The following is a 27,556-nucleotide window of genomic DNA, read 5'->3' as shown; positions in this document are numbered from 1 at the left end:
TCATCTCACACTATAGCAGTTGAGTGATGTATGAAACACTGCCTCTACTCTAAACACGTAGAAACTCCTTGATAAGTAAGTTGTCAGAGGATGTCTCAATCAGGCCGAGCAGCCTTTTGAGTTTTAGTGTTAAACCACCCAGGCCCAAGTCACACTTCCACTGGACTTTTGTTCTCTGTCTTTTGGGTTGTCACCTTAGGGCAATATCCCTCCCCAGAGTCCTTTGTCTCGATTGGGCTCTCGCATGGCTTCTTTTTACAAATGCAAAAACCTGTCATTGAGGTTCAGAGGGTGATAGGGACCATGTGTGTGTGTGTGTGTGTGTGTGTGTGTGTGTGTGTGTGTGTGTGACAATCCGAACGTCTACATTCCAGGCCAGTGGGTGGGTTTCCTGGGCAGGTCCAGCACCCTGTCTCTCCTTCTCTCCTACCTCTTTCTGCGTCCCACATCTCTCCATCCTGCTTCTCTACCCCTCTACCCTTCTTTTGCTTCTCCACCCCTCCCAGCCTCTCCACCGATCCCAGCCTCTCCACCCCTCCCGGTCTCTGCCTCTCCACCCCCCCCGGCCTCTGCCTCTCCACCCCCCCCCCCCCCCCCCCCGGCCTCTGCCTCTCCACCCCCCCCTGGCCTCTGCCTCTCCCTCCCTCCCAGCCTCTGCCTCTCCACCCCTCCCGGCCTCTTCCCGGCCTCTGCCTCTCCACCCCTCCCAGCATCTCCACCCCTCCCAGCATCTCCACCCCTCCCGGCCTCTCCACCCCTCCCGGCCTCTCCACCCCTCCCGGCCTCTGCCTCTCAACCCCCCCGGCCTCTGCCTCTCAACCCTCCCGGCCTCTGCCTCTCCACCCCTCCCGGCCTCTGCCTCTCCACCCCTCCCGGCCTCGGCCTCTCTACCCTTCTCTGCCTCTCCACCCCTCCCCGCCTCTGCCTCTCTACCCCCCCTCCCAGCCCATCTACCCCTCCCTGCCGCTCTACCCCTACCTGCCTCTGCCGGTGGCTCCCCTGCCTCTTTCTGCCTCTCACTATGGTTCTATCCGCCCCTCTCTGCGTCTCCAGATGATGTCAGTGACAGAGAAGATGGGGATTAGGTGTACTCACGCCAGGGCCATGATGCAGGGAGGTCAGGCAAAAGATTCCAGGCGCTTCAGCGTGTTCCCATCGTCAGACGACAGGCCCATCCCACTGTCCGACTGTCCCCCCTGCACGTGCAGAGAGAGGGAGGGAAATATCAGGAAACAAAGAGAGTGAAAGAGATAGAGAAAGAGAGAGAAAGAGGATGAGAGAATGATAGAGAAAGTGTCAGAGCTAGTCCAACAAAAGCGTGGTCTCACATATGTCTATTCTTACAAGCCAGATGTTTTACACCCTACTAATTAGGCAGCTCTGTAGTGAAGAGACACCCTCATGTTAAGTTGGGGGGTGATGAGTTAATTCACCTCATGGTTGTCGTTAGAGCTGTTCTCCATGGTAACCTCGTCAAAGGTCTTCACACTTCCCGGCCGGATGTTCCTGAAGGGATAAGATTTCCAAAATCAGATCCCAATCAGGGAATTCCAAGATTACACGTGCCAAAAAGCGGCATTGAGAAACACAAAAAGCGGGAACATAATCAAGTTAATGAACAATTACATAGTGTCAGTGGGATTGGTCTTTGAAAATAACCTCTATCTATTTTGCTTTTCAACAGACGCAGAGAATCAAATGGCTGCTTAATTCCGCTTAAGGGATAACTGCTATTAGAGCATTTCAACACATTCTCAATAAACACACTCGTAGGACCTGTGAAACGAGGGCTTGACAAATATTATTTTAAGTGGACCTAAACCCTAAAGCAGGGTCTGTGGTTTGGGAGGAAATTCCTTGAAGGGGCCACAATGCTTTGGGCTCCCTCAACATCTCATTGCCAATGTATATAGTTCTTATCTCAACCTTAATCAGGTCTTTCACTGTCTTCAACTAGATCTACATGAACTTCTTTAAGAGTAAGTAGCCGAACCGCCAAGCAAAGCATATGTTAAGAAAATGGTGTGTGCTTTGAACAATGTACTGAAGTGATTGGTTGTTATTTTAAAAGCACAATATGCAGAAATCCCTCTGACATTTCCTAGTTGCTAAAATTCTAATAGTTCGCCTAATATCAGTTGATGTGCCAAAACAAGCAAGTAGCATGTAGAGAATCTTGTACCATCTAAACCGCGGTGAAATATATTTTCCAGAACTAAAGATATAGTATTTTCAGCTGTCTGAAGCTGGTGTACCAAACTGAACGTAAAAGACGCAAAAACTAAACTTAAGAACGGGAAGCATAGAAATAGCGCACATAGAACATATCCACAGCTTCTTAGACGCGCTTTAACTGCGAATGACAGATCTATAAGTCACATGTATTTTTTTCTCTTTATCTTTTATTTATTTATTTTATTTTTATTTTACCCCCTTTTTCTCTCCAATTTCGTGGTATCCAATTGTTAGTAGCTACTATCTTGTCTCATCGCAACAACTCCCGTACGGGCTCTGGAGAGACGAAGGTTGAAAGTCATGCGTCCTCAGATACACAACCCAACCAAGCCGCACTGCTTATTAACACAGCCCGCATCCAACCCGGAAGCCAGCCGCACCAATGTGTCGGAGGAAACACCGTGCACCTAGCAACCTTCGGTAGGGTTGCCCAAAAACGTACATATTGTAGCTTTAACATTCAGTACATTTAAGATAACACATATTTAAAGAGAGATAAACATTCCGTTAAGCCAAGATGCCCAAAGAGACATTACATTTCACTGCTGAAGTGTCTCTATTAAATGTTATATAATGTACATAGACTTATGGCAGAAATCTTCAACTAAACCGCGATGATATAAAATGTGAGAGAGCTTATTCAATAGTGTTGTGAGCCACAGGGGTCTGTGTGATCTCCATGTTAGGTTCAGGGTAATATCTCTCTGTTAGGTTCAGGGTAATATCTCTCTGTTAGGTTCAGGGTAATATCTCTCTGTTTGGTTGAGGGTAATATCTCTGTGTTTGGTTGAGGGTAATGTATATATATATATATATATCTCTGTTAGGTTGAGGGTAATATAGCTGGGTAATGTAGTGTAGTGACTGGCCAGTTGACAGACTCTTGTTTCTCACCAGGTGCTCCCTGAGTCGCGGTGAGAGAGCGGCCTGGTGTTGGTCTCCTCTGACCGGGCCGTGTTGGAGGGGTCTCCCTCCTTGGACAGCAGGGCTGCTATTGGGATGTAATGCTTGCCCTCCTGAACGGAAAGAAAGAGGAGAGACCACAACATGTCAGACCAGAGGCCTAGCTAACAACTATCATAGCATGACGGAAAACACATGTATGTGATAAGTGTGTGAAGCCTTTTGAGATTTGAGCATAATACTGTCCGTGTGCTCCACAAACATCCATTCAGGGCCTGCAGACTAGCAGGGAATGTTGCCAAAGAACCCAAAGGTCACGCCTAATAAATAAAATGTGGAATGCCTGAGGGCCACAGATGGAGCAGTGTGAGGATGTTGGTAGAGACAACCTCACTGACTGGCCATTGAAGGACTGAGTCTGTCTGTAAGTAACAGACCTACAGTTGAAGTCGGAAGTTTACATACACCTTAGCCAAATACATTTAAACTCACAATTACTGACATTTAATCCTGGTAAAACATTCCCTGTATTAGGTCAGTTAGGATCACCACTTTATTTAAAGAATGGGAAATGTCAGAATAATTGTAGAGAGAACGATTTATTCCCAGTGGGTTATTCCCACTTTCATCACATCCTCAGTGGGTCAGAAGTTTACATACACTCAATTAGTATTTGGTAGCATTGCTTTTAAATTGTTTAACTTGGGTCAAACATTTCAGGTAGCCTTCCACAAGCTTCCCACAATAAGTTTTGGCCCATTCCTCCTGACAGAGCTGGTGTAACTGAGTCAGGTTTCTAGGCCTCCTTGCTCGCACACACTTTTTCAGTTCTGCCCACAAATTTTCTATGAGATTAAGGTCAGGGCTTTGTGATAGCCGCTCCAATACCTTGACTTTGTTGTCCTTAAGCCATTTTGCCACAACTTTGGAAGTATGCTTGGGGTCATTTTCCATTTGAAAGACCCATTTGCGACCAAGCTTTAACTTCCTGACTGATGTCTTGAGATGTTGCTCCAATATATCCACATAATTTTCCTGCCTCATGATGCCATCTATTTTGTGAAGTGCACCAGTCCCTCCTGCAGCAAAGCACCGCCGCAACATGATGCTGCCACCCCGGTGCTTCACGATTGGGATGGTGTTCTTTGGCTTGCAAGCCTCCCCCTTTTTCCTCCAAACATGACGATGGTCATTATGGCCAAACAGATCTATTTTTGTTTTATCAGACCAGAGGACATTTCTCCAAAAAGTACGATCTTTGTCCCATGTGCAGTTGCAAACCGTAGTCTAGCCTTTGTTATGGTGGTTTTGGAGCGGTGGCTTCTTCGTTGCTGAGCGACCTTTCAAGTTATGTCGATATAGGACTTGTTTTACTGTGTATATAGATACTTTTGTACCTGTTTCCTCCAGCATCTTCACAAGGTCCTTTGCTGTTGTTCTGGGATTGATTTGCACTTTTCGACACCAAAGTTCATTCATCTTTAGGCGACAGAACGCGTCTCCTTCCTGAGTGGTATGGCGGCTGCGTGGTCCCATGGTGTTTATACTTGCGTACTATTGTTTGTACAGATAAACGTGGTACCTTCAGGCATTTGGAAATTGCTCCCGAGGATGAACCAGACTTGTGGAGGTCTACAATTGTTTTCTGAGGTATTGGCTGATTTCTTTTGATTTTCCCATGATGTCAAGCAAAGAGGCACTGAGTTTGAAGGTAGGCCATGAAATACATCCACAGGTACACCTCCAATTGACTCAAATTATGTAAATTAGCCTATCAGAAGCTTCTAAAGCCATGACATAATTTCCTGGAATTTTCCAAGCTGTTTAAAGGCACAGTCAACTTAGTGTATGTAAACTTCTGACCCACTGGAATTCTGATACAGTGAATTATGAGTGAAATAATCTGTCGGTAAACAATTGTTGGAAAAATGACTTGTGTCATGCACAAAGTAGATGCCCTAACCGACTTGCTAAACATAGTTTGTTAACAAGACATTTGTGGAGTGGTTGAAAAGCGAGTTTTCATGACTCCAACCGAGGTTTATGTAAACTTCTGAATTCAACTGTATCTTAATGGAGGGGTTGAAATCCTTACTGTGCGGCTCTTTTCTGTCCAGTCAGGATGGGTTCCCACACAGTTGGTTTTTAGCGAGAGCAATCTGTTATGTTATAAAGCATTTCTATACTGCGGTTTTATGTGACGTGTGAGGTCTGGTCTGCTATCATCTCTAATCTCTTTACAATCCCCACTCTCTGTGACTGTTTATTTGACTGTCTTTTAAACTCTGAGTTTTTGGCATTATTAGGACTTGATGGGACCGTATAGTTTTGTGTTCGCAGGGGAAACAGCCAATTTTCCATCAGCAGACACAGTCGCTGCTTTCCTTCTCCCGGTCTTGATTCCAGTGGTGTAGTGAAGGGTATACAGAGGTATATGCCGTGCACCTCCAATTTTGTTGTGGGCATTGTGTACGCTCACTTCTTATCCCCACGATTCATATCAAAGTAGTGAAGTGGAGGTATACGCCGTATCAATTAATAAGGCTGACAGAACAGATCTGAATGTTTAGCTTAAAACGTTGATAAACACATTTTAAAGCTCAGCAGTGTGCACGCAGTGGTAGGCCTACGCACAAATGTTCCAAAATGGAATTTGCGGAAAACACTGTTCTAAAATGCAGCCGGGTCGTTCAAGATTTACTTCGAAATTGGACGTCTATCCATGTCCTGAGACCTTGAAGAAGCTGTTTCCCTTGTTTTGCAAGGACCATGGCTTTCAGTGGAGTGATAGGTAAACAATGCTTCGTGGAAGGCAGTTGTTGATGTGTTCAGAGGCTCCCTGGTTCGAGCCCCGGTTTGGGATGAGGAGAGGGACAGAAGCAACATTGTTACACAAACTCCATCTCATGTGTTCTACACAAACACCGCTAACCAAATAATAGTGCTAGGTGCCTGCGCAGTTGAATTAAAGGGTAAATACACTTAAATATCAATCATTGTTGATATTGTTGACATCTAATTTAGTTGTTTTTCAATTTAAAAAGAGGGACTCAGTTGACAGCCTCATTTATCTACAGCATTTCAATAGTAGGCCTACTATTAGCCTAGTTGCACAGTACAGCTTGGGTAGGCCTGACTGTGAAAGACCAATATGGGATTTATAATTTTAAGTCACTGAAAGTGTATGTCACACAGTGCTCTTGAAAAATATTTGTCAAAATTAGAGTGTACTCACTTCTCTAGGCAGCACTACACCACTGTTTGATTTTATTCCTATTTCTCAATATCTCCTTGTCATTCCACTACCACAAAAAGCAGGAGGGGGTCTGAAAAAAAAAAAGCAGGGAGCGTCTGCCTTTAAATAGCAACTAATCCCTTTGAAAATGGCCTATGTGGTATCGATATGAGTAAGAAATATTTATTCTAGTCTCAAAATTGACTACAAAGTGTAAATAGGTTAATTTTGGTCATAGAGTCAGTCTCGTCTTAAACTGAGTTTGGAACATCTGTGCGTCACACCGGGAAATTAAGGTTGGGTTTTGATTTGACGATGTCCACTTGCCCACTAATATGGGGTGAACAGCTGCAGTGATTTCGCTCTATCCAATAGCATAGACAGTGAGTCAGGCCTGCCCAGCAGCCCTAAAAAACATTTACATGAGAAATACTGCACCAAATACCTTGGTTGGATGTTATTGTGCAACTTAAACATCCTCGGACAAAACGGCAAAATTAATTACAGATTCTTTGAGTTACCTTAGATTAATTATGGAGATTTTGAGGCAGTAAAATAGGCTTCTGCGTCTACAGTGTCTCATTGGGGACAAACATCATTAACCAAACGCGGAATCAGTCAGGAAACACACCTCCAAGACGGAAATAAAACAATTCTAATGAGCAACAGAAAAACACACGTGCCAATCGGCGTGTTCAGTGGCTCTTTATCTGTGTTGTGGCTTCCCCCACATGGAAGTAGTTTTAGGCACTTTGCCTAAACTTGACTTACTTACCTAAACCCTTTTACTCCATGAGGAGCATAGGTTATACGCAAATGTGCTCCACCACACTCAGTTTTACTGGCCAGAAGCAAAGCATATAAAACACAGTAAGTCATACAAGCCTTATGAGCATAGTGCACTTAGATGAGGCAAGGCAAGAGCATAGTGCACTTAGATGAGGCTAGGCTAGTGCCCTTAGATGAGGCAAGGCCAGAGTATAGTGCCCTTAGATGAGGCAAGGCCAGAGCATAGTGCACTTAGATGAGACAAGGCACTTAGATGAGACAAGGCCAGAGCATAGTGCCCTTAGATGAGGAAAGGCAAGAGCATAGTGCACTTAGATGAGGCAAGGCCAGAGCATAGTGCACTTAGATGAGGCAAGGCCAGAGCATAGTGCACTTAGATGAGACAAGGCCAGAGTGTTTAAGATGCTGTAATTCTCTTAAAGTACACGAACACAGGTAGCATACTTTTTAAAATGATTTGTTTGGCAATCAGACAAAAACATCATGCCTGGTTCTGTTCATGCCACATTAAAAGGTAATACATTTTTACAGTTGAAGCTAGAATACTAAATTGAAACAATAACAAAGTGGTTCACCCACCTCATAGTTTGAACCATGTTTTGAGGCTATACAGTGTTTGCTTACATTTACATTGTTTACAAACATATAGAGTTATATTTTGGATTCTAATGGGGTACGACCGTTGAACTAAGCTCATGAGGCATTTATAAGTTATATTCTTCAAGAATCAACACGTATACAGTGCATTCAAAAAGTATTCAGACCACTTGACTTTTTCCACATTTTGTTACGTTACAGCCTTATTCTAAAATGTATATATATAAAAAAAATCCTCAACAATCTACAGACAATACCCCATAATGACAAAGCGAAAACACATAAGTATTCAGACCCTTTACTATGAGACTCGAAATTGAGCTCAGGTGCACCCTGTTTCTAAAATTTGATTGTAGTCCACCTGTGGTAAATTCAATTGATTAGACATGATTTGGAAAGGCACACATCTGTCTATATAAGGTCCCACAGTTGACAAAGCATGTCAGAGCAAAAACAAAGCCATGAGGTCGAAGGAATTGTAAGTAGAGCTCCGAGACAGCAATGTGTCGAGCCACAGATCTGGGGAAGGGTACCAAAACATTGATGCAGCATTGAATGTCCCCAAGAACACAGTGGCCTCCACCATTCTTAAATGGAAGAAGTTTGGAACCACCAAGAGTATTCCTAGAGCTGTCCTCCCGGCCAAACTGAGCAATCGGGGGAGAAGGGCCTTGCTCAGGGAGGTGACCAAGAACCCGATGGTCACTCTGACAGATCTCCAGAGTTCCTCTGTGGAGATGGGAGAACCTTCCAGAAAGACAAACATCTTTGCAGCACCCCACCAATCAGGCTTTTATGGTAAAGTGGCCAGACGGAAGCCACTCCTCAGTAAAAGGCACATCACAGCCCGCATGGAGTTTGCCAAAAGGAACCTAAAGGACTCTCAGACCATGACAAACAAGATTCTCTGGTCTGATGAAACCAATATTGAACTCTTTGGCCTGAATGCCAAGCGTCACGTCTGGAGGAAACCTGGTACCATCCCTTCGGTGAAGCATGGTGGTGGCAGCATCATGCTGTGGGGATGTTTTTCAGTGGCAGGGACTAGGAGACTAGGCAGGATTGAGGGAAAAATGAACGGAGCAAAGTACAGAGAGATTCTTGATGAAAACCTGCTCTAGAGCACTCAGGATCTCAGACTGGGGCGAAGGTTCACCTTCCAACAGGACAACAACCCTAAGCACACAGCCAGGACAACAACCCTAAGCACACAGCCAAGACAACACAGGAGTGGGTTCGGGACCAGTCTCTGAATGTCTATGAGTGGCCCAGCCAGAGCCCGGACTTGAACCCGATCTAACATCTCTGTAGAGACCTGAAAATAGCTGCGCCGCGACGCTCCCCATACAACCTGACAGAGCTGGAGAAACTCCTGTTGTGGAAATTCAGTCCTGAGAAAGACTTGGTCATTTCGTCAAACAATCATCTTATTTAATATTGATTAACTATTGCAATAATGAGGCTGGTCGACCCCCCACCCTTGAGTGTAGGACCGAGTAATCTAACCTTCACACAAATGCAGAGTACTTTATATAGCCGACACTAATAATGCTCAGCCATAGTTGGTTCAACCCCCCTCATGCAGACCAAGGATCATCATCATAAGCCACTCTGGGTTCATCCTGTCGTTATCTGCACGTGGGTTGTTGTCTTAACCCCACCCTGGCTTAGTTTCCCAGATGCAAGGATAATTTTGAGACAATGAGGGATTGTTCTACTCCTAAGCTATCTCTAGTAAAACACATTCTTGTCTACGTAATGCAGTCTTTAAATCATTTTTCAGCTCAAGCCACCTCCAGGGACCACACGCCCAGATTAGCTGCAGGGAACTAGAGTGGATATCATAAAACACAGACACTAACAGGACAGAAATATCATCCTATTTGTTAAGTACTAATTGCTAACTATTAATATCAAACAAATCAGGTAAATATGTACTTTTTCTATCACACTACCCAAATACCAGTGTGCCAAGCTTGTAGCGTCATACCCAAGAAGACTCGAGGCTGTAATTGCTGCCAAAGGTGCTTCAACAAAGTACTGATTAAAGGGTCTGAGTACTTACGTAAATGTAATATTTCAGTATAGTATTTTTGTATAAATTTGCAAAAATGGTAGATTTCATGAGGGAAAAAAACGATTTAATCCATTTTAGAATAAGGCTGTAACGTAACAAAATGTGGAAAAAGTCAAGGGGTCTGAATACTTTCCGAATGCGCTGTAAATCATTACGTCCAAAAATGGATGTAGCAACTAAGGATTCTAGGGGCAGAAGGAATAGATATTAAAGTATTAAAACAAAGCCATGTGGATCTTACCTGCTGTACACTGGCCTGTAGCAGGTCTCCTAGTCTCTCCACCAGCTCAGTGAAGGTTGGCCGGTCTCCTGACTCACCCTGCCAGCAGTCCAACATGGTCTGGTATCTGAGGAGAAATACACATCATGTCATTATTCTGGCTCATATTCACATTCTGATAACACAGACACACTGTATAGCTATGTTGAGCAATATACAAATAAATGATGGTAATAATATGGTAATCATAGAAATCTATATGGGTTGGTAATGACCCCTGCCTGATGGTGATGAATTTGGCATAATGCAGATGGCCATGCACTGCTAAGTTTCACTCCGCTGTGCTTTGGTGAGAAGCAGACATTTACCCAAAAGGCAAATAGCATTCAATCTTTTACAAAGGGAGTGCTTTGACTTTAGCACCAACCTGCACTCTACCAGAGAGACCCTGTGTGTGTGGAGGCTGACTGACACCAGAGATGACCTGTAGCTGGCTTCCACCCAAATCAACTGTCATCTAAAATACTCGTATATCCAACATTTCATTTTCCAAGGATAATCTGGTCTCTGGGGCTGTATCTCATTCCCTCTAGGTCTTGGTGTGAACATTAGGAATGCTCAGAGCCCCCCCCCCCGGTCTTTGACGAGCTGTCAGCCTCGCTGCCCATATGGGAAGACTCAGGGCCGTTATGTGCTGTGTTTCCACTGCAGCAGTGGCCTGTAATAATGGCCGGACTCGGCCGTGTAGGAATTCAGAGATGGAGTGCAGGCTGCTGTTTAAATCAAACCCTACAGTCAGGGGTGATGATGGATCCCTAGCTTGTTTCTTACTATGGAGCGCAGCCTCCAAACAGAGGCCCTTACGTAAACAGAGCCAGGTGCCCATTAGCTCCATTATGTTCCTCTGATTGGCACCAGATTGAGTCAATTTGGATTTTGGAGAAAATTCCAGTAAAAAGCAGATGGTTCATTACATCCTCCGTATTTTGCCCTCTCCATCTGTGTTTGCATTCAGGGAACCTAGACCTTGGCTTGACAAGACTCCTCCTCTCCTCTCAGTGCAGTGGAGATTGGCTGGAGAAACGACCGGGTTGCTGGGCTGTGATTCCCATGTTAATGAGTGTCCTTGGCCAGGTGGAGGGACTCCTAACATCCTCACAGTGACAGGATGGAAGCCCAGAGCAGACCACCATGGCCCACATGGGCCACACATCAAGAGGAGGAGATGTAGACAGCAATGTATTTCAACCCAGCTTCCTCTCTTCTGCGTAAGGGGAATAAATTGGTTCCCCCTCTACTGTCTCTTCAAGGAATACTTTGTAGAGGGGGACCATTGTGGTGGTCACAATTCCTTAGTCCACTACTCTCTTCTGGCAGGACAGCTGTGGGATGTTGGGAGGTGGACATCGTTTATCTCTATTCCCGCGTCTTGAGGAGCATTCTTGAGGATGCATCAGATCGCCGTTGGACTGATGGAGGACCTCTCGATCTTTTAAGCCGATGGTCACATTCCTGATGAGCCGGTGCACCAGCAGCAGCGTAGATATACCGCCCTGTATCGCCCGGCCCTTGGCCCCCTTCATTATCCATGGGATCAAGGTCAGGGTCAGAGCCTCTGGATCCCAGCCTCCCACACACCTGAACAACGTCAGGCCTGGGAGGCTCTGAGGAGAAGTGTTGGAGACAGAGTATTGCCCCTATAGACTAGTGTGTACCGCTCCTCTGCTTGCCATTTAAAGTGATATCAGTGGGTCTTGTGTTTATCTCAGACAAGAGGCAGGTTTTACATCATGGTTCCTTAGCATGAGCATGTGTTCTCTATATATCTTCATTCTGTCAATGGAAGGCTTTGCTTTGAACCAGAACGGAAAGTATCTTAGAGAGAGGAACTTGGCACCAGTGGGTCTGACTCTGGATCTACCGAGCTGACATTTGCTTCTGTTCGCGTCCCCACTCTCTAAGGCCTGTGTCACATGAAGCAATGTGGATGCAATTTCTGTTGCAGATGCAAGTTGCAAGTGACATCATCTCAAGCAACTTTGCTGATACACATATCAATTCAAATGCAATTGAAATTACATTCAACATCTAATCCTGTCAAACGTCACATCATGGTTTACATAAATTATTTATTTATCCAAACGTTTGGTAATTTTAACAGCATCGATATATAGACAAAATGCTGGCTGTGCAATTTAGCTAGCTAGCCTTTAAAGCTATGCTTTACCAAGATAGCTAGCTAGCTAACCAAGTTAGCGACGAGCTAAGCTAGCTAGCTAGTGCAGTTCATGTTGGACAATTTCAGTTGAAACCGGACAAAGAAAGGTCTGGGATTTATTGACTGCCAGACCATGTACAAAACCATGACTAGCCATGGTGTCTGGAATTGTTTATACATTTCCCATTTGCCATGTCTCTCTCGTTTGTCGCAATTTTTAGCGACACTGACAACTGGATGGAACGACATGACGAGTCGACGTAAACCTTTTTCTGCACACTGATTAGACATTGCATACAGTCAGTTACGTGAAATAGAATTGATTTCCATCACTTGCGATGCAATGCAACTAAGTTTCAGGCAATTTCGGGGGGGTGACACACAGAGCAACCCAAATGCAGCTTTGTTGCAAGCAACATAAATTGCCTCCAGATTGCTTTGTGTGACATTGGCTTAAGACTCCAGTCTGGTTCATATTTTGCTGGTCATCTCCAATCACCATCTCCCAGGTATTGGTGATATATCCATTAGCTTGGTTCCAGTTGGCACAAGATGTTTAAAACAATTCTGGACAACATTTATCAATTACAAATGAATAAGACAGAGGAAGTTTGACTCCACCATGCTCTGTCACAAATGAAAACCAAACCCTATGCACCACACACACACACACAAACACACACACACACACACACACACACACACACACACACACACACACACACACACACACACACACACACACACACACACACACACACACACACACACACACACACACACACACACACACACACACACACACACAGCTGAATGGGAGATAGATTAACAGCAGAGCTCAGGAAGTGAGAGCAAGAGGTCCTTATTGCAAACTCAGACATATGCCGCAGCCTGGGACAGTGAGTGAGAGCCCCAGACAGAGCTCCCTGCTGAGAAGCCACCCAGTAACCTAAAGGCAACAACAACCCTAGCTCTCCCTATCCAGTCCACCTCCCTTCTAGACAAACAGCACTGATACCACAGGGCCAGGAGAAACCCCACTAGACTCCCCCAAAGATATTCTGTTTCAGCAGCAGCGTCCACCTCTGCCCTGCTTCAGAGTGTCCCGCCCTTTGGCTCTTATTGCCCTGTGTCTGGCTGCCCCCCTGGCTGCCCCCCTGGCCACTCCACTACCCCAACTTTTAGTGTTGGGCTTAATTACGGCCGCATCGATGTCAGTCTTAAAATGGATCCGCACCTTGCCAGCCCCTCAGTTAACTGCCAATCAGCAGCTCCTGTCTCTCCTCCACATTCAGAGCTGGATTACCCACGATGCCTATAAGCCCTGTCACCCATTCAGACGAATGAAAGAGCAGATACAAGTCCTTTTTTCACTATATCAATATGGGAGGCTTTTATTGAGTGCCCTTTAATGGGTGGCTCTGAGCAAGAGTTCCTGTTAGCTAATTACCTTTAGGAGAGGTTGGCGGATACGGAGACTTGACGAGAGGCATGGTTTGGGCTCTTTACAAGTTTCAAGAGCCAAGGGAGCTCAGTGTATTATGCACAGGCAAGAGGTAAGAGAGCTATAGCATTTATGATGAACTTTCTGACATGGGCCACTCTTCAAACTGCAAGGGCATTACTTTTTAAAGCCTGAGTTAGATGATGAGACGGGTTTGTAAGTTAAGTAATGGGGAAGCAATGATTGCTTGATCCTTACATCTCAGAGGAGGAGTATTCCGGAGCTCTCATCCTGGTCCCTTCCTTCAGTCGGCAGCAGAACTCCTCGTCGATGTGTAAGCCAGGATATGGAGAGGCACCTGGGAAAGGGAGAGCGAGAGGGAAGTGCAGGGTTATCAGACACTTCAATCTCCCACACAGAGAGGATTGGATACTTTACAAAGATTAGAGAAGAAAGCTTCATAAACACTCAGTTAAGACTGCTTCAAAATCAACTGATTGACCTTACACATGGGCAATGATATGAAACATTGAATAACATCTAGAGATAATGCTAGAATAATTCTGAAATTGGAATATCGGGGGTGAGGTAAGATATATTTTTTAATAACTTTAATTCACGCTTGGCTCAGTCTAAATAAAAACAGTAATACACTAAGCCAACTTGAATCAAATATGCAATCCAGTTGGGGTTTTCAAAAATATTGCCCACGCCATGTAATCCATAAACATTTCCTGACTCATGAACAAATATTTTCATGTACCCGACCAAGATCCCTGACACAATGTCAGATAGCATCTACAGTGGGGCAAAAAAAAGTATTTAGTCAGCCACCAATTGTGCAAGTTCTCCCACTTAAAAAGATGAGAGAGGCCTGTAATTTTCATCATAGGTACACTTCAACTATGACAGACAAAATGAGAAAAAAATCCAGAAAATCACATTATAGGATTTTTAATTAATTTATTTGCAAATTATGGTGGAAATTAAGTATTTGGTCACCTACAAACAAGCAAGATGTCTGGCTCTCACAGACCTGTAACTTCTTCTTTAAGAGGCTCCTCTGTCCTCCACTCGTTACCTGTATTAATGGCACCTGTTTGAACTTGTTATCAGTATAAAAGACACCTGTCCACAACCTCAAACAGTCACACTCCAAACTCCACTATGGCCAAGACCAAAGAGCTGTCAAAGGACACCAGAAACAAAATTGTAGACCTGCACCAGGCTAGGAAGACTGAATCTGCAATAGCTAAGCAGCTTGGTTTGAAGAAATCAACTGTGGGAGCAATTATTAGGAAATGGAAGACATACAAGACCACTGATAATCTCCCTCGATCTGGGGCTCCACGCAAGATCTCACCCAGTGGGGTCAAAATGATCACAAGAACGGTGAGCAAAAATCCCAGAACCACACGGGGGGACCTAGTGAATGACCTGCAGAGAGCTGGGACCAAAGTAACAAAGCCTACCATCAGTAACACACTACGCCGCCAGGGACTCAAATCCTGCAGTGCCAGACGTGTCCCCCTGCTTAAGCCAGTACATGTCCAGGCCCGTCTGAAGTTTGCTAGAGAGCATTTGGATGATCCAGAAACAGATTGGGAGAATGTCATATGGTCAGATTAAACCAAAATATAACTTTTTGGTAAAAACTCAACTTGTCGTGTTTGGAGGACAAAGAATGCTGAGTTGCATCCAAAGAACACCATTCCTACTGTGAAGCATGGGGTGGAAACATCATGCTTTTGGGCTGTTTTTCTGCAAAGGGACCAGGACGACTGATCCGTGTAAAGGAAAGAATGAATGGGGCCATGTATCGTGAGATTTTGAGTGAAAACATCCTTCCATCAGCAAGGGCATTGAAGATGAAACGTGGCTGGGTCTTTCAGCATGACAATGGTCCCAAACACACCGCCCGGGCAATGAAGGAGTGGCTTCGTAAGAAGCATTTCAAGGTCCTGGAGTGGCCTAGCCAGTCTCCAGATCTCAACGCCATAGAACATCTTTGGAGTTGAAAGTCTGTGTTGCCCAGCAACAGCCCCAAAACATCACTGATCTAGAGGAGATCTGCATGGAGGAATGGGCCAAAATACCAGCAACAGTGTGTGAAAACCTTTTGAAGACTTACAGAAAACGTTTGACCTCTGTCATTGCCAACAAAGGGTATATAACAAAATATTGAGATAAACTTTTGTTATTGACCAAATACTTATTTTCCACCATCATTTGCAAATTAATTAATTAAAAATCCTACAATGTGATTTTCTGGATTTTTTTTCTAATTTTGTCTGTCATAGTTGAAGTGTACCTATGATGAAAATTACAGGCCTCTCTCATCTTTTTAAGTGGGAGAACTTGCACAATTGGTGGCTGACTAAATACTTTTTTGCCCCACTGTAAATCTCCAGAGCATGATGTCGATATTAACAAGCAGTCTTAGGAGGCGGTAACGCCTGCTAGAACGCCCTTTTTCTTTTCATCACATCAACCAATCATGGCAAACAAATAGGTCGATTACCGCGTAACTCATGTCTAACACAGAAACAGGGGTGTAGTTGATGGTTTGGCACCTAAAACGAACAAGAGGTGGAAATCCTAAACCACAAGGCAAAACTCAAGCTGCTAGACAGCAGGTCACGTCTCCATATGCATATGCCAGCACCTTGGGACTGGAGCAAACCTTTGACCTTCAAACACCTATCAGGTTGCCAGACTGAGTGTTTGTAATTTTTTTGCAGTCGTTTCGTGTCCTAATTTATCTTTCTGAGACCATGTTAACACCACCCAGATGTGTGAGTGGTTATGTGAAGGTACTATATATGTGTCTGTGGGTATTTAGTATTTTCTTTCTTGTATTTTATTAAGATGCCCATAAGCTGTTGCCAAGGCAGCAGCAAATCTTCCTGGGGTCCAAACAGAGTGTGTGGTTGTGACAAAGAAAAGTTACGGGAGAAAGAGAGAGAGACAGTGAGCAAAGGGAGAGAGAGAGTGTGTGTGAGAGAGAAAGATAAAGAGGGAGCATGTGTGTGTGTGTGTGTGAGAGAGAGAGAGAGAGAGAGACAGATAAAGAGACAGATAAAGAGAGCATGAGAGAGAGCATGCGAGATAGAGAGAGAGAGAGAGCATGCGAGAGAGAGAGCATGCGAGAGAGAAACAGAGAGAGAGAGAGAGAGAGAAACAGAGAGAGAGAGAGGAGACAGATAAAGAGAGCATGAGAGAGAGCATGCGAGATAGAGAGAGAGAGAGAGAGCATGCGAGAGAGAGAGAGCATGCGAGAGAGAAACAGAGAGAGAGAGAGTGAGAGAAACAGAGAGCGAGAAAGAGAGTGAGAGAAACAGAGAGAGAGAGAGGAGACAGATAAAGAGAGCATGAGAGAGAGCATGCTAGAGAGAGAGAGAGAGCATGCGAGAGAGAGAGAGCATGCGAGAGAGAAACAGAGAGAGAGAGAGAGTGAGAGAAACAGAGAGCGAGAAAGAGAGTGAGAGAAACAGAGAGAGCATGAGAGAAAGAGAGAGAGAGATAGAGAGAGCATGAGAGAGAGAGAAAAAGTGAAAGCATGAGAGAGATAAAGAGAGAGCATGAGAGAGAGATATAGAGAGCATGAGAGAGAGAGAGAGAGAGAGAGAGAGAGAGAACAAGTGTTTGCATGTACCCCATGTCTTGAGGTAGTTCACATTTCACAACCTTTTTTTTGTTGTTGACCCAAGTCCTCCTGGGTGATTGGCTTCATGGCAGAGGTTCAAACGTAGCATGCACAATCAAACCTCAAGCCCTGCATCAATGTGCTGTTCTTTCCTTACACTTTCCTAACATTTACTCTGAATGTTGTCCTTGCTGCCTATGGCGACATTTGAGCATACAATATGTCATGTGGAGTCTTGCTCTAGAACAGCTTGGTCTCTGCTTTGTTGCACGGTGCAAAGACAGTCATGAACCGACATTCAATGGCGTCTCAAAGGTTGCAGTGGTTTCACCGCAGGGGCAAACATTTACATTGATCGGCTGCTTGGTTACAGCGCGTTTGCATTGCCAGCTGGGAAGGCAACGGCCGACTTAAATGGAAGGTATTCTTTCTTTTTAACGGCCCTTTGCCTGTGATAGAATTCACAGTGGAAGTTCACTAATGTTTAAAGCACGAGCAGCATGAAAATTGTTCTCTCAAGCTGACAATGCAGCCCCGTTTTATCCCAGAGGCACAATTACGCAGTAGCAGGAGACAGTTATGACCCAGTACATCTGGAGGAGCTGCATGGCTGGGGGCACCTTGCCTCGCCTGGCTAGCTGACTGGAGACTCCTCACTGAACATCGCTGGCTGATGACAGACAGAAACTTCTCCCTTCTATGGAAGGGATACTGCACACTGTGTGCAAAATTGTAAGATTACACGTAAAAAAAAAAGCTTCTTGGAGACTATTTCATTAAAAAAATAAAACATTCTAAGCAGTAATGTTTACTGAGAAATAACAAAAACACATTTAGCATGATATAATTTCTCTGAAATAAGTAAGTTGTAGGGCAAAGAGCATGGAAGCAGTCCAAATCTGTAGTTTCATGACAAGTCCTAAAACAATAGTCCTTGTAGAGGTGATTTAAGATAAGGACCTACACAACGGAGGAAATCTGCATTGAATAAGTCTGTATTGTTCCACATGGCTGCGTTGTGAAATGTGCACAGATGTTTGTTCATTTCTGCTCATTAATTCTGCTAATGGGGAGGTCAGGTGAGGGACTATAAGGCATAGTGAGTCATTCCTGGTCAGGACTAAAGGTCTGTATATTTACCCAGAGAGAAAATCTCCCACATTAGGACTCCAAAGGACCACACATCGCTCTGAGTGGTGTAGATCTTGTCAAAAATGGCCTCTGGCGCCATCCACTTGAGGGGCAGTCTGGACTGTGGGGGAGAGAGAGAGAGATGGAGATAAGAGACGACAGCTCTTTTAAATCGGTATCTCATCTCACCTGTGTGACTGGCTCTCTCACTAATACCATCAACAACCGACCTGTCACATCTGAGAAGCAGAAGGGCTTGAGTTGAGTGAAGTACTATACATGCCCTCATGCCGTAGTTCTATCACACATCCTCAACCACCAAAACATCCTCTAGTCTATGCAGACAGACATGTTTATTCCGTATTCAGACAAACACTGAAATCTGCCCAGAATATCTGGCATTTCTCAGAACTATTGCATTTATTCAGTCTGTCTTTACAATGCCTTCAGAAAGAATTCACACCATTACTTTGTCACATTTTGTTGTGTTATAGCCTGAATTTAAAATGGAATCAATTGAGATTTGTTGGTCACTGGCCTACTACACACACCCCATAATGTCAAAATGTATGAAAAATGAAAAGCTGAAATGTCTTGAGTCAATAAGTATTCAACCCCTTTGTTATGGCAAGCCTAAATAAGTTCAGGAGTAAAAATGTCCTTAACAAGTCACATAATAAGTTGCATGGACTCATTCTGTATGCAATAATAGGTTTTAATGTGATGTTTGAATGACTACCTCATCTCTGTACACCACACAAACAGTTGAAGTCGGAAGTTTACATTCACCTTAGCCAAATACATTTAAACTCAGTTTTTCACAATTCCTGAGATGACCTTTCAGCAGGACAATAACCTAAAACACAAGGCCAAATCTACACTGGAGTTTCTTACCAAGAAGACAGTGAATGTTCCTGAGAGGCCGAGTTACAGTTTTGACTTAAATCTGCTTGAAGATCTTTGGCAAGACCTGAAAATGGTTGTCTAGCAATGATCAACAACAGATTTGACAGAGCTTGAAGAATTATTAAAAAGAATAATGAGCATATATTGTACAATCCAGGTGTGCAAAGCTCTTGGTGAATTACCCAGAAAGACTCACAGCTGTAATCGCCGCCAAAGGCGATTCTAACATGTGTTGACTCAGGTGTCTGAATGCTTATGTAAATGCGATGTTTATGTACTTCATTTTTAATAAATTTGCAAACATATCTAAAAACATGTTTCCACTTTGTCATTATGGGATATTGTGTGTAGATGGATGAGAGAAAAAAACAATGAATCCATTTTGAATTCAGGCTGTAACAAAATGTGGAATAAGTCAAGGGGTATGAATACTTTCTGAAGGCACTATAGTTTTTGCCAAGTCATTTTTGAATGATGGTAGTCAAGTTAGTCTCTGGTTTCTCTCACACAACCAGGCGGTAATCGTCAAGTCAATGGCACATTTCATCACATATATAATGTACTTATTATGTCAGATTAATAGAAGTACAGTATGTAGCTACTAACATCCCCTTTGCGAACGTAGTCTGGGTCTTTGTAGATGTCTCTGGCCAGTCCAAAATCGCAAATCTTCACAACATTATTCTCCGACAGTAGGATGTTTCTTGCAGCCAGGTCACGATGAATACACTAACGAAAAGAAGACAAGACATCCATTTGGATTAGGACTGATCAAGTCAATGCATGACTTTACATGAACGTTTGAGTTCTGTAAGATTTAGCCTAATGGGATAATGCATGGCTAGAGCCAGGACTATTTCCTGACCATGTGACCTTACAGGAAACACTCATGGCCCTGTGCATGTCAGCTAAGACAACCATATGGAACAGTCATCAGTGATATTCGGATGTGAAGTGTTTCATATCCAGGTTAAGCCCTTCTTTCTAATGGGGATAGTTACAACAATGGGTTCACTAATGAGTCTAAACTGCTCTCCCAGAGCTTGTGACTGAGTTTTAAATGTGAATGAGTTTTAGACTGATTATAGCCAATATGCCAATAGACTCACAGCGAACAGAGCTTACTATGAATGAAAAAAGGTCAACAAAACGACTTCCCCGGCATTTGAAATACAACAGCATTTTATTAAAGTTAACTGGACAGAATAAAGCTTTATTAACTGGTATTAGATATTGATTTTGATGCAGTAATTTGCCTAGAGGAAGTGCATACCTTGCGTGAAGCCAGGAACTCCATGCCTTTTGCAACTTGGAAACTGTAGCAAATCAAATCTTCCATTGTCAATACTCTCTTGTACAGATCCTCTGGCTCTGAGGGTAAAACAAAACACAAAGTGGTAATGACTACAAACCATTTTCATAAACACAATTTAGTATGGTGTAACACATGAATTATGCACAATACAAATGTATACATGCAGGATCATCAACTCCATATTGTTAATGTAAGCCTCCCATACAAAGAAACCTGCAACATGCCATCATCGAAACCCCCTTTGTCACGTACAGTACGGTTCATTCGTCCACCTACAGTCTCTGTCTTACTAAAAACATCCTTTAAAGACAGGAGAGGATGCCTGGTGTTATTTTAGATGTGGGGTGAGACGTGTGATATCGGTGCAGTGTGACTGCAGGAGGGGGTTTGTGGAGGAACCCAGTGGACTCCTTCCATCAGCCCACCTGAGTAAACATTTAATCACATCAGAAATAACACATCACAAAACAAAATGTCCGACACGCCAGGACCAGACAAACACTTCTGTCAGAGGCCTTTTCCTCCACTCCTCCTTCTCATCCAGGCACAGCGGGTGCCAGCCTGTGGTTCTGACCTATCGATTGTAATTATGAACAGGAGGAGGAAATGTCCCATCAGGCCCAGGAAGTAAACAATCCGGGGGAGGGCGGGGTGGAGGTAAGGGGAAGGAAGACACTGTTGGCTCGTGTAGTTTTACCTTCCTCCTCTTCCTCTGAGTCGCAGTAGCTCTTATCTTCCACAAAGCCGGAGCTGGCCGAGCTTCCGGTGCTTGCCACGCTCTCCAGGCGCCGCTTGATGAGCTCGCTGAGGTCACAGCCCGAACCCGACGTCACCAACTTACCGTCCTGGCTCTGACGAGACACACAACAGATACAAGACGCTAAGCTTGAGTCACTTTAGAAAGCGGCTCTGCTGACAATCTGGGGTTTTCTTATCAGGTTGAGAAATAGACTAAACGATGAAGGCTTTTGAATAGGATTTAATGAGAAAACAGCATTTCTGAAAGCTTCAGTCCGTGAAGATGCTGATTCACCTTATAGACGATGAAATCCGCCCTCTTGCTTCTCAAGTAGTTTGACAAGTTTCCATATTTGCAGTACTCCACTATCATCATCAATGGACCTGAGAAGAAAGAAGCACAGAATTCAAAGAAACTGACTAACGAGTAATGATTCAGAAACAGTGACGAGTGTGTTGGAATCACGATGGATTTTCTCTGAGATGCCAGCAATTTATACCTTTACTTCACAAGTCATACACTGCGGCTAAGTTTAACCATAGAGTTAACCCTGTCCTCTGTCTCACTCACCTCCAGGCTTGGTGCAAGCTCCCAGCAGGTTGACCACATTCAGATGATGACCAATGTGGATCAGGATCTTCAGCTCGGACATCAGAGCCTTGCGCTCATTTGTCGTAGCTCCTCCTGTTACAACGCAAACACACAGACCATTTAGAGAGATGCTGGTTAAATATACATTTCCTATTGCGGGGATACTGTTTCATACAACCCCTCAAAAGCGTGGATGTATTTTGACTTTAAATGACATTTTCATTGAAGTTATTTCGCTTTGTTTAAGATGACTCCAACTGATGTACGTTCATGGACGTCTGGTAACCAAACAGTATATTTAATAAAGAACAGATTTGACATATGTGGAGGAGATTTAAGACAGGCAGGAAATGTTTCATTTGAGAAAATATGATCATCGACATGAGAACATTCAATGTGAAAGGTTAAGACGGCATGCAAAGATAATGTCAGGAAAGGAATGAAGTCAACATGGGAATATATATATAACTTCAAACATAAACATCAGCCTTCTCTCACATTCAAACAGATTCTCGCATACAACCCAAAGCACAGCCATACATTCCGTCAAAATAAACCCTGGAGCACGCACGGAGAGACAATATAACCGTTGACTGTGAACAGGGCTCCCGAGTGGCCCAGAGGTCTCAGGCACTGAATCGCAGAGGCGTCACTACAGTCCCTGGTTCGATTTTTTTTTAAAAAAGATCACAGAACAGATAATGCTGTTGTTTTCCTCAGTTGTTTATCCAGTCTACACATCATATAAGGAGGGGGATATCTGGGTCAGGCATGCTATGAGGTCAGAGGGAGGGTTATTCTTAACCAAATAAACTAAACACCATCAAATGGACTCGTCCTTTTTGGGGTGCCGTCGACGCCAAAGATTAACGGTCAACCATAAATCAACCTCTATGCTACGCTGATCTCAAAGACCGTGGAATAGCAACTAGTCAATGCGTCCGATGAGCCTGTATAATGTCTCTCTCTTTCATGATCTGAAAAGATCATCTGGAGTTAGCAATGTTAGTAAACAATATCGTCTCTAACTGATAAACAAAAGGAAAACATCGATTGAACAAAATAGTGCGAAATATTCCTGCTCTTATCCATCACTGACTCCCTGGATGTGGTTTACTCTGACAGAGATTTTGGTCGATTTTAATCATGAATCAATGACTTGGATTTAAATAATGAATGGAGAACATAGAGTGTTGAGCTGAGTTTTGGGTCTGTACTTCTGCTCTGTCTTATTGTTGGCTCATCACAGTGGTCCCAGCATGCTCTGGAAGCTGGAGCTGACTGACGCTGAGTCTCAAACCACCCGTAGGAAGGGTCAGTTTAGGGAAGTGAGCTGCTTTTCACTACGTTTGACCTGGGGTTCCTGGAGCAGAGCAGGGAGCAACAGCCAGCCCGGCGAGCTTGGTTCCTCTGTGATTAATGGAAGGGGATGATTAATGCCGTGACACTGATGGAAATATCTAACAAATGGCCTGGTTTATCATGTAGCTAGATCTTTCACAAAACACCATCACTGTCCATCCATGGTCCCATTACTCTACAGAGTTGGAGTTGGCCACCCCAACAGAGCCAGGAGGGAAGTTAGTTTGACCACTTCAAACCTAAGGGGATACAGCCAGTAATGTTGGGCTGAAATGTTTACTCTGCTAAGATCAGTAGGCCAAATCCCTTGGACAGTCTCTCTTGCTTCTGGAGTCTCTCTTCTTCCGCTTTTCGCTGTTTCCATTTTGATGGAATAAATATGTTCTGCCAGATTTAGAAAGATTGCGAAATGTGTCTGTAAGTTATGGTGACCATAAATCTTGCGTGGGGAAGGGGGGGGGGGGGGGGGGGGGGGGGTCATTGATCTCAATTGTTTGTGTATCTAAAAAACATCAGGTCTATAAACCTTAATAAGGATTAACGTGCATATATTTTGTAGATGCATCATTTGTACCGTCCACGTTTACATTTTTCATCGCCTGAAAATCTTGGACCCAAGTGGAATGCTTTCCTGATTCCTGTCACATCTGCAGAATGTCATCCTCACCAGGGACACCAAGGCCTTAGTCTCTCTCAGACCAAACAGGCTGTTAGAAGCAGCCATCACACGCCTACAACTGGCTACACACGTGTGCCATCACAGTTCTTGAATTCATATCATGCACGAGAAACCAAATAACCTGCTGAAATGACAGATGGCTGTTTTACATCTGTTACATTCAGAACGACGGCTGTTGTGTTTCTACCGTAGGAGCTGACCACGTGCATTGGGAGAGGAGTACCTTCATCAGTATCATCTCCACCAGGTGGGATCAAAAGGAAGTTATCTGGAAACAACCTGCATGACTTTTCAGCCTGGTTTCCCAACCAAAGTGACTCGCGAGTGCTGTTAATGAGCGTGCATTACGTTTTCAGATCAAAGTCTTGATAATAACACCTCTACCCTATACCTTTCAGCATTTTGACAGCCACAGTCTTGCAGGTCGAGAGCTTGTCAATCCCAAAAGCAGAAGCCTCCACCACTTTCCCGAAGGCTCCATGGCCCAGAGTTTTGCCTGAGAGAGAGAGAAGAGAGAGAAGAGAGAAAGAGAGCAAGAGAGAGAGAGACCAGTGGGTTAAGTAAATCAGATTGGGTTCCCTGTCATGGGCGATATGGGCCTGTAATTAACCTTTTACTGCAGTGGGTTAAATCAGGGGCACACAGAGTGATTCTTGGTCTACTTTGAAACAAGTCAACTTTAAAATAAAAGTATACACCTCACACACATGGTTATGGGCTTACAAAAAAGCAGACACCTGTACCATGTCAGATATAGAGTTGAAATGTATTACATTTAGAGTTTCAATACAATATTACATTTTATATACATCACAGAAGGGTGAAATATAACAAAACTGTTTGACATAGAAAGACCGGACATTCCACCCATTAGGGCAAAAGAGGGCACTTTTGGTCATTGACTGCAGGAAAGGGCTAAAACAACCTGCTGAGGTTCTGACGACTGGACCCGTGAAGCGTTCCTTCAGGGGATATATAATGTTAAGACTGTGTGACAGCGTAGCGTCACTGATGAGTAACGAAGCTACACCCTCTTCACAGGGGGGTGACACCTGTTGATGTGTCAAAAATGACATTAACCTGTTGATGTGAAGTATATGGTGAACAAATAAATTCACTTACAGTAGTTGCCCCTTCGTGGTGCGTATTGACCTTTTGAGTTACAGCGTCGTCATGGTGAGGGACTTCGTAGACCGTACCAGTGCTGTGTGGTGTAGTAAGTTACTCACCCAGTCTGAGGCGGTCTCGGGGAAACTCCCACTTGCTGCTGTCATACTGCAGGAGTTCACACTGCTCATCCAGAGGAAACTCGTCTGGGTCGATGATGATGGATGGACCCATTTTATAGTCCACAGACTGGAAGGGAGATGAGAGGGAGAAGAAAATGATGATGGAGCTTGGGTACAGTAGGTATGTGAAATCAAACAGGATTTGTGGAAAATAAACTTTTTCATGTTAAGTAAAGGACAAGAGCAAGTGTTCTACCATGACCGTGCCATTGTTCTACCATGACCGTGCCATTGTTCTACCATGACCGTGCCAGTGTTCTACCATGACCGTGCCAGTGTTCTACCATGACCGTGCCATTGTTCTACCATGACCGTGCCATTGTTCTACCATGACCGTGCCATTGTTCTACCATGACCGTGCCAGTGTTCTACCATGACCGTGCCAGTGTTCTACCATGACCGTGTCATTGTTCTACCATGACCGTGCCATTGTTCTACCATGACCGTGCCATTGTTCTACCATGACCGTGCCAGTGTTCTACCATGACCGTGTCATTGTTCTACCATGACCGTGCCATTGTTCTACCATGACCGTGCCATTGTTCTACCATGACCGTGCCAGTGTTCTACCATGACCGTGCCAGTGTTCTACCATGACCGTGCCATTGTTCTACCATGACCGTGCCATTGCTCTACCATGACCGTGCCATTGCTCTACCATGACCGTGCCATTGTTCTACCATGACCGTGCCATTGCTCTACCATGACCGTGCCATTGTTCTACCATGACCGTGCCATTGCTCTACCATGACCGTGCCAGTGTTCTACCATGACCGTGCCATTGTTCTACCATGACCGTGCCATTGCTCTACCATGACCGTGCCATTGCTCTACCATGACCGTGCCATTGTTCTACCATGACCGTGCCATTGTTCTACCATGACCGTGCCATTGCTCTACCATGACCGTGCCATTGTTCTACCATGACCGTGCCATTGCTCTACCATGACCGTGCCATTGTTCTACCATGACCGTGCCATTGCTCTACCATGACCGTGCCATTGTTCTACAATGACCGTGCCATTGCTCTACCATGACCGTGCCATTGTTCTACCATGACCGTGCCATTGCTCTACCATGACCGTGCCATTGCCATACCATGACCGTGCCATTGCCATACCATGACTTTGCCATACCATGACCGTGCCTTTGGTCTACCATGACTGTCGTTGTAATGTGCCTATTTCTATTGCCTTTGAACTGTTGATGCATGTTCTCTACTTTCTTGTCATACACACAAACACAATCTCAGCACTTTTCCAATGCCAGGAAATGTGGAAATCGTAAACGTCAAGCTAAAATTATCCCACCCAATTGAACTGCATTTTGCAAGAGACATGAGTCAGTGATCGCAGTTGACAAAATCTGTATAGTGAGACTGCACTCCACTTCTGAAGCTCACAAACAAAAACCTCAACATTGTAGTGTGGATGTTTGAATATGTCTTGAGAAGAGCATGTTACACATTGTTAAATGGCATGATGCTATGGTTTAATAAACTAAGTTAAAAAAAAATGAATGGTGAGTCAAGTCCCCAGTGCAGTATGCAAACAGTTACCACTCTCAAATGTCTTCACAGTCAAGAAGAGTGAGATAGAGAGCACAGAACTAGCTGTGATTGCAGGGAGATCTCTTGTTACCTTCCTCAGCTTGCGGATGAAGAGGATGAGCATGAGCCAGAGGAAGGTGGCAGCAGCTCCTGTACACACCAGGACGATCACCTCAATGTTGGGCTTCCCCTCATCACCTGGAAGGAGACCACAGGAACAATTAGTCAACTGTTGTTCACCGAGGAATTATGTGATTTCGATGATTCTTGAAAAATGTATAAGAATTGATAACTGAGAACAAATATAAATGGGGATGTACACAATAGAGGAACAGTTTTGTTTGTTTAACATATTAGAGTAAGACATGGCACTGGTCTACTTATCCAGTACTTGAAAGTACATTTCTCTAAGTGAATCCAAGGAAGTGAATTACACCACTGCAATGTTGATTTTTTGAAAGTCCACTCTGGCATTTCTCTCAGTTATTCATTTTTTGCTAGATTAACTCATTTCCGCCATGTTGTGTTCACACTACAAGTGGAAACACATTCCACTGCGTATCCCTAATTTTCTTAACTATCCATGTCAACATTCACAGTCAGCCATCTCAAAACATGCCTTCCTTAATGT

The 27,556-nt window shown here is 44.1% G+C and overlaps 1 protein-coding gene across 1 annotated transcript in view; it reads right to left on the bottom strand.

Moving 5' to 3' along the window:
- Positions 1-27,556, bottom strand: part of LOC110487730 (vascular endothelial growth factor receptor kdr-like) — a 73,650-nt gene that overhangs the window by 2,768 nt on the left and 43,326 nt on the right. The window contains exons 16-29 of the mRNA XM_036942928.1: positions 27,017-27,123; positions 25,317-25,443; positions 24,479-24,583; positions 22,026-22,139; positions 21,750-21,838; positions 21,414-21,567; positions 20,675-20,772; positions 20,008-20,130; positions 18,505-18,616; positions 13,977-14,076; positions 10,078-10,183; positions 3,130-3,251; positions 1,434-1,506; positions 1,096-1,196 (exon numbers count right to left, since the gene is read on the bottom strand). Coding sequence (XP_036798823.1) covers positions 1,119-1,196; positions 1,434-1,506; positions 3,130-3,251; positions 10,078-10,183; positions 13,977-14,076; positions 18,505-18,616; positions 20,008-20,130; positions 20,675-20,772; positions 21,414-21,567; positions 21,750-21,838; positions 22,026-22,139; positions 24,479-24,583; positions 25,317-25,443; positions 27,017-27,123 — 1,508 coding nt within the window. The 3' untranslated portion in view covers positions 1,096-1,118. The remainder of the gene's footprint in view (positions 1-1,095; positions 1,197-1,433; positions 1,507-3,129; positions 3,252-10,077; positions 10,184-13,976; positions 14,077-18,504; positions 18,617-20,007; positions 20,131-20,674; positions 20,773-21,413; positions 21,568-21,749; positions 21,839-22,025; positions 22,140-24,478; positions 24,584-25,316; positions 25,444-27,016; positions 27,124-27,556) is intronic.

The sequence above is a fragment of the Oncorhynchus mykiss genome, chromosome 14, assembly GCF_013265735.2.
Source record: "Oncorhynchus mykiss isolate Arlee chromosome 14, USDA_OmykA_1.1, whole genome shotgun sequence".
In the NCBI taxonomy this organism is placed as follows: Eukaryota; Metazoa; Chordata; class Actinopteri; order Salmoniformes; family Salmonidae; genus Oncorhynchus; species Oncorhynchus mykiss.
The sequence above is the reverse complement of the archived record's forward strand: the minus strand, read 5'-3'. Positions and strand labels throughout refer to the sequence as shown.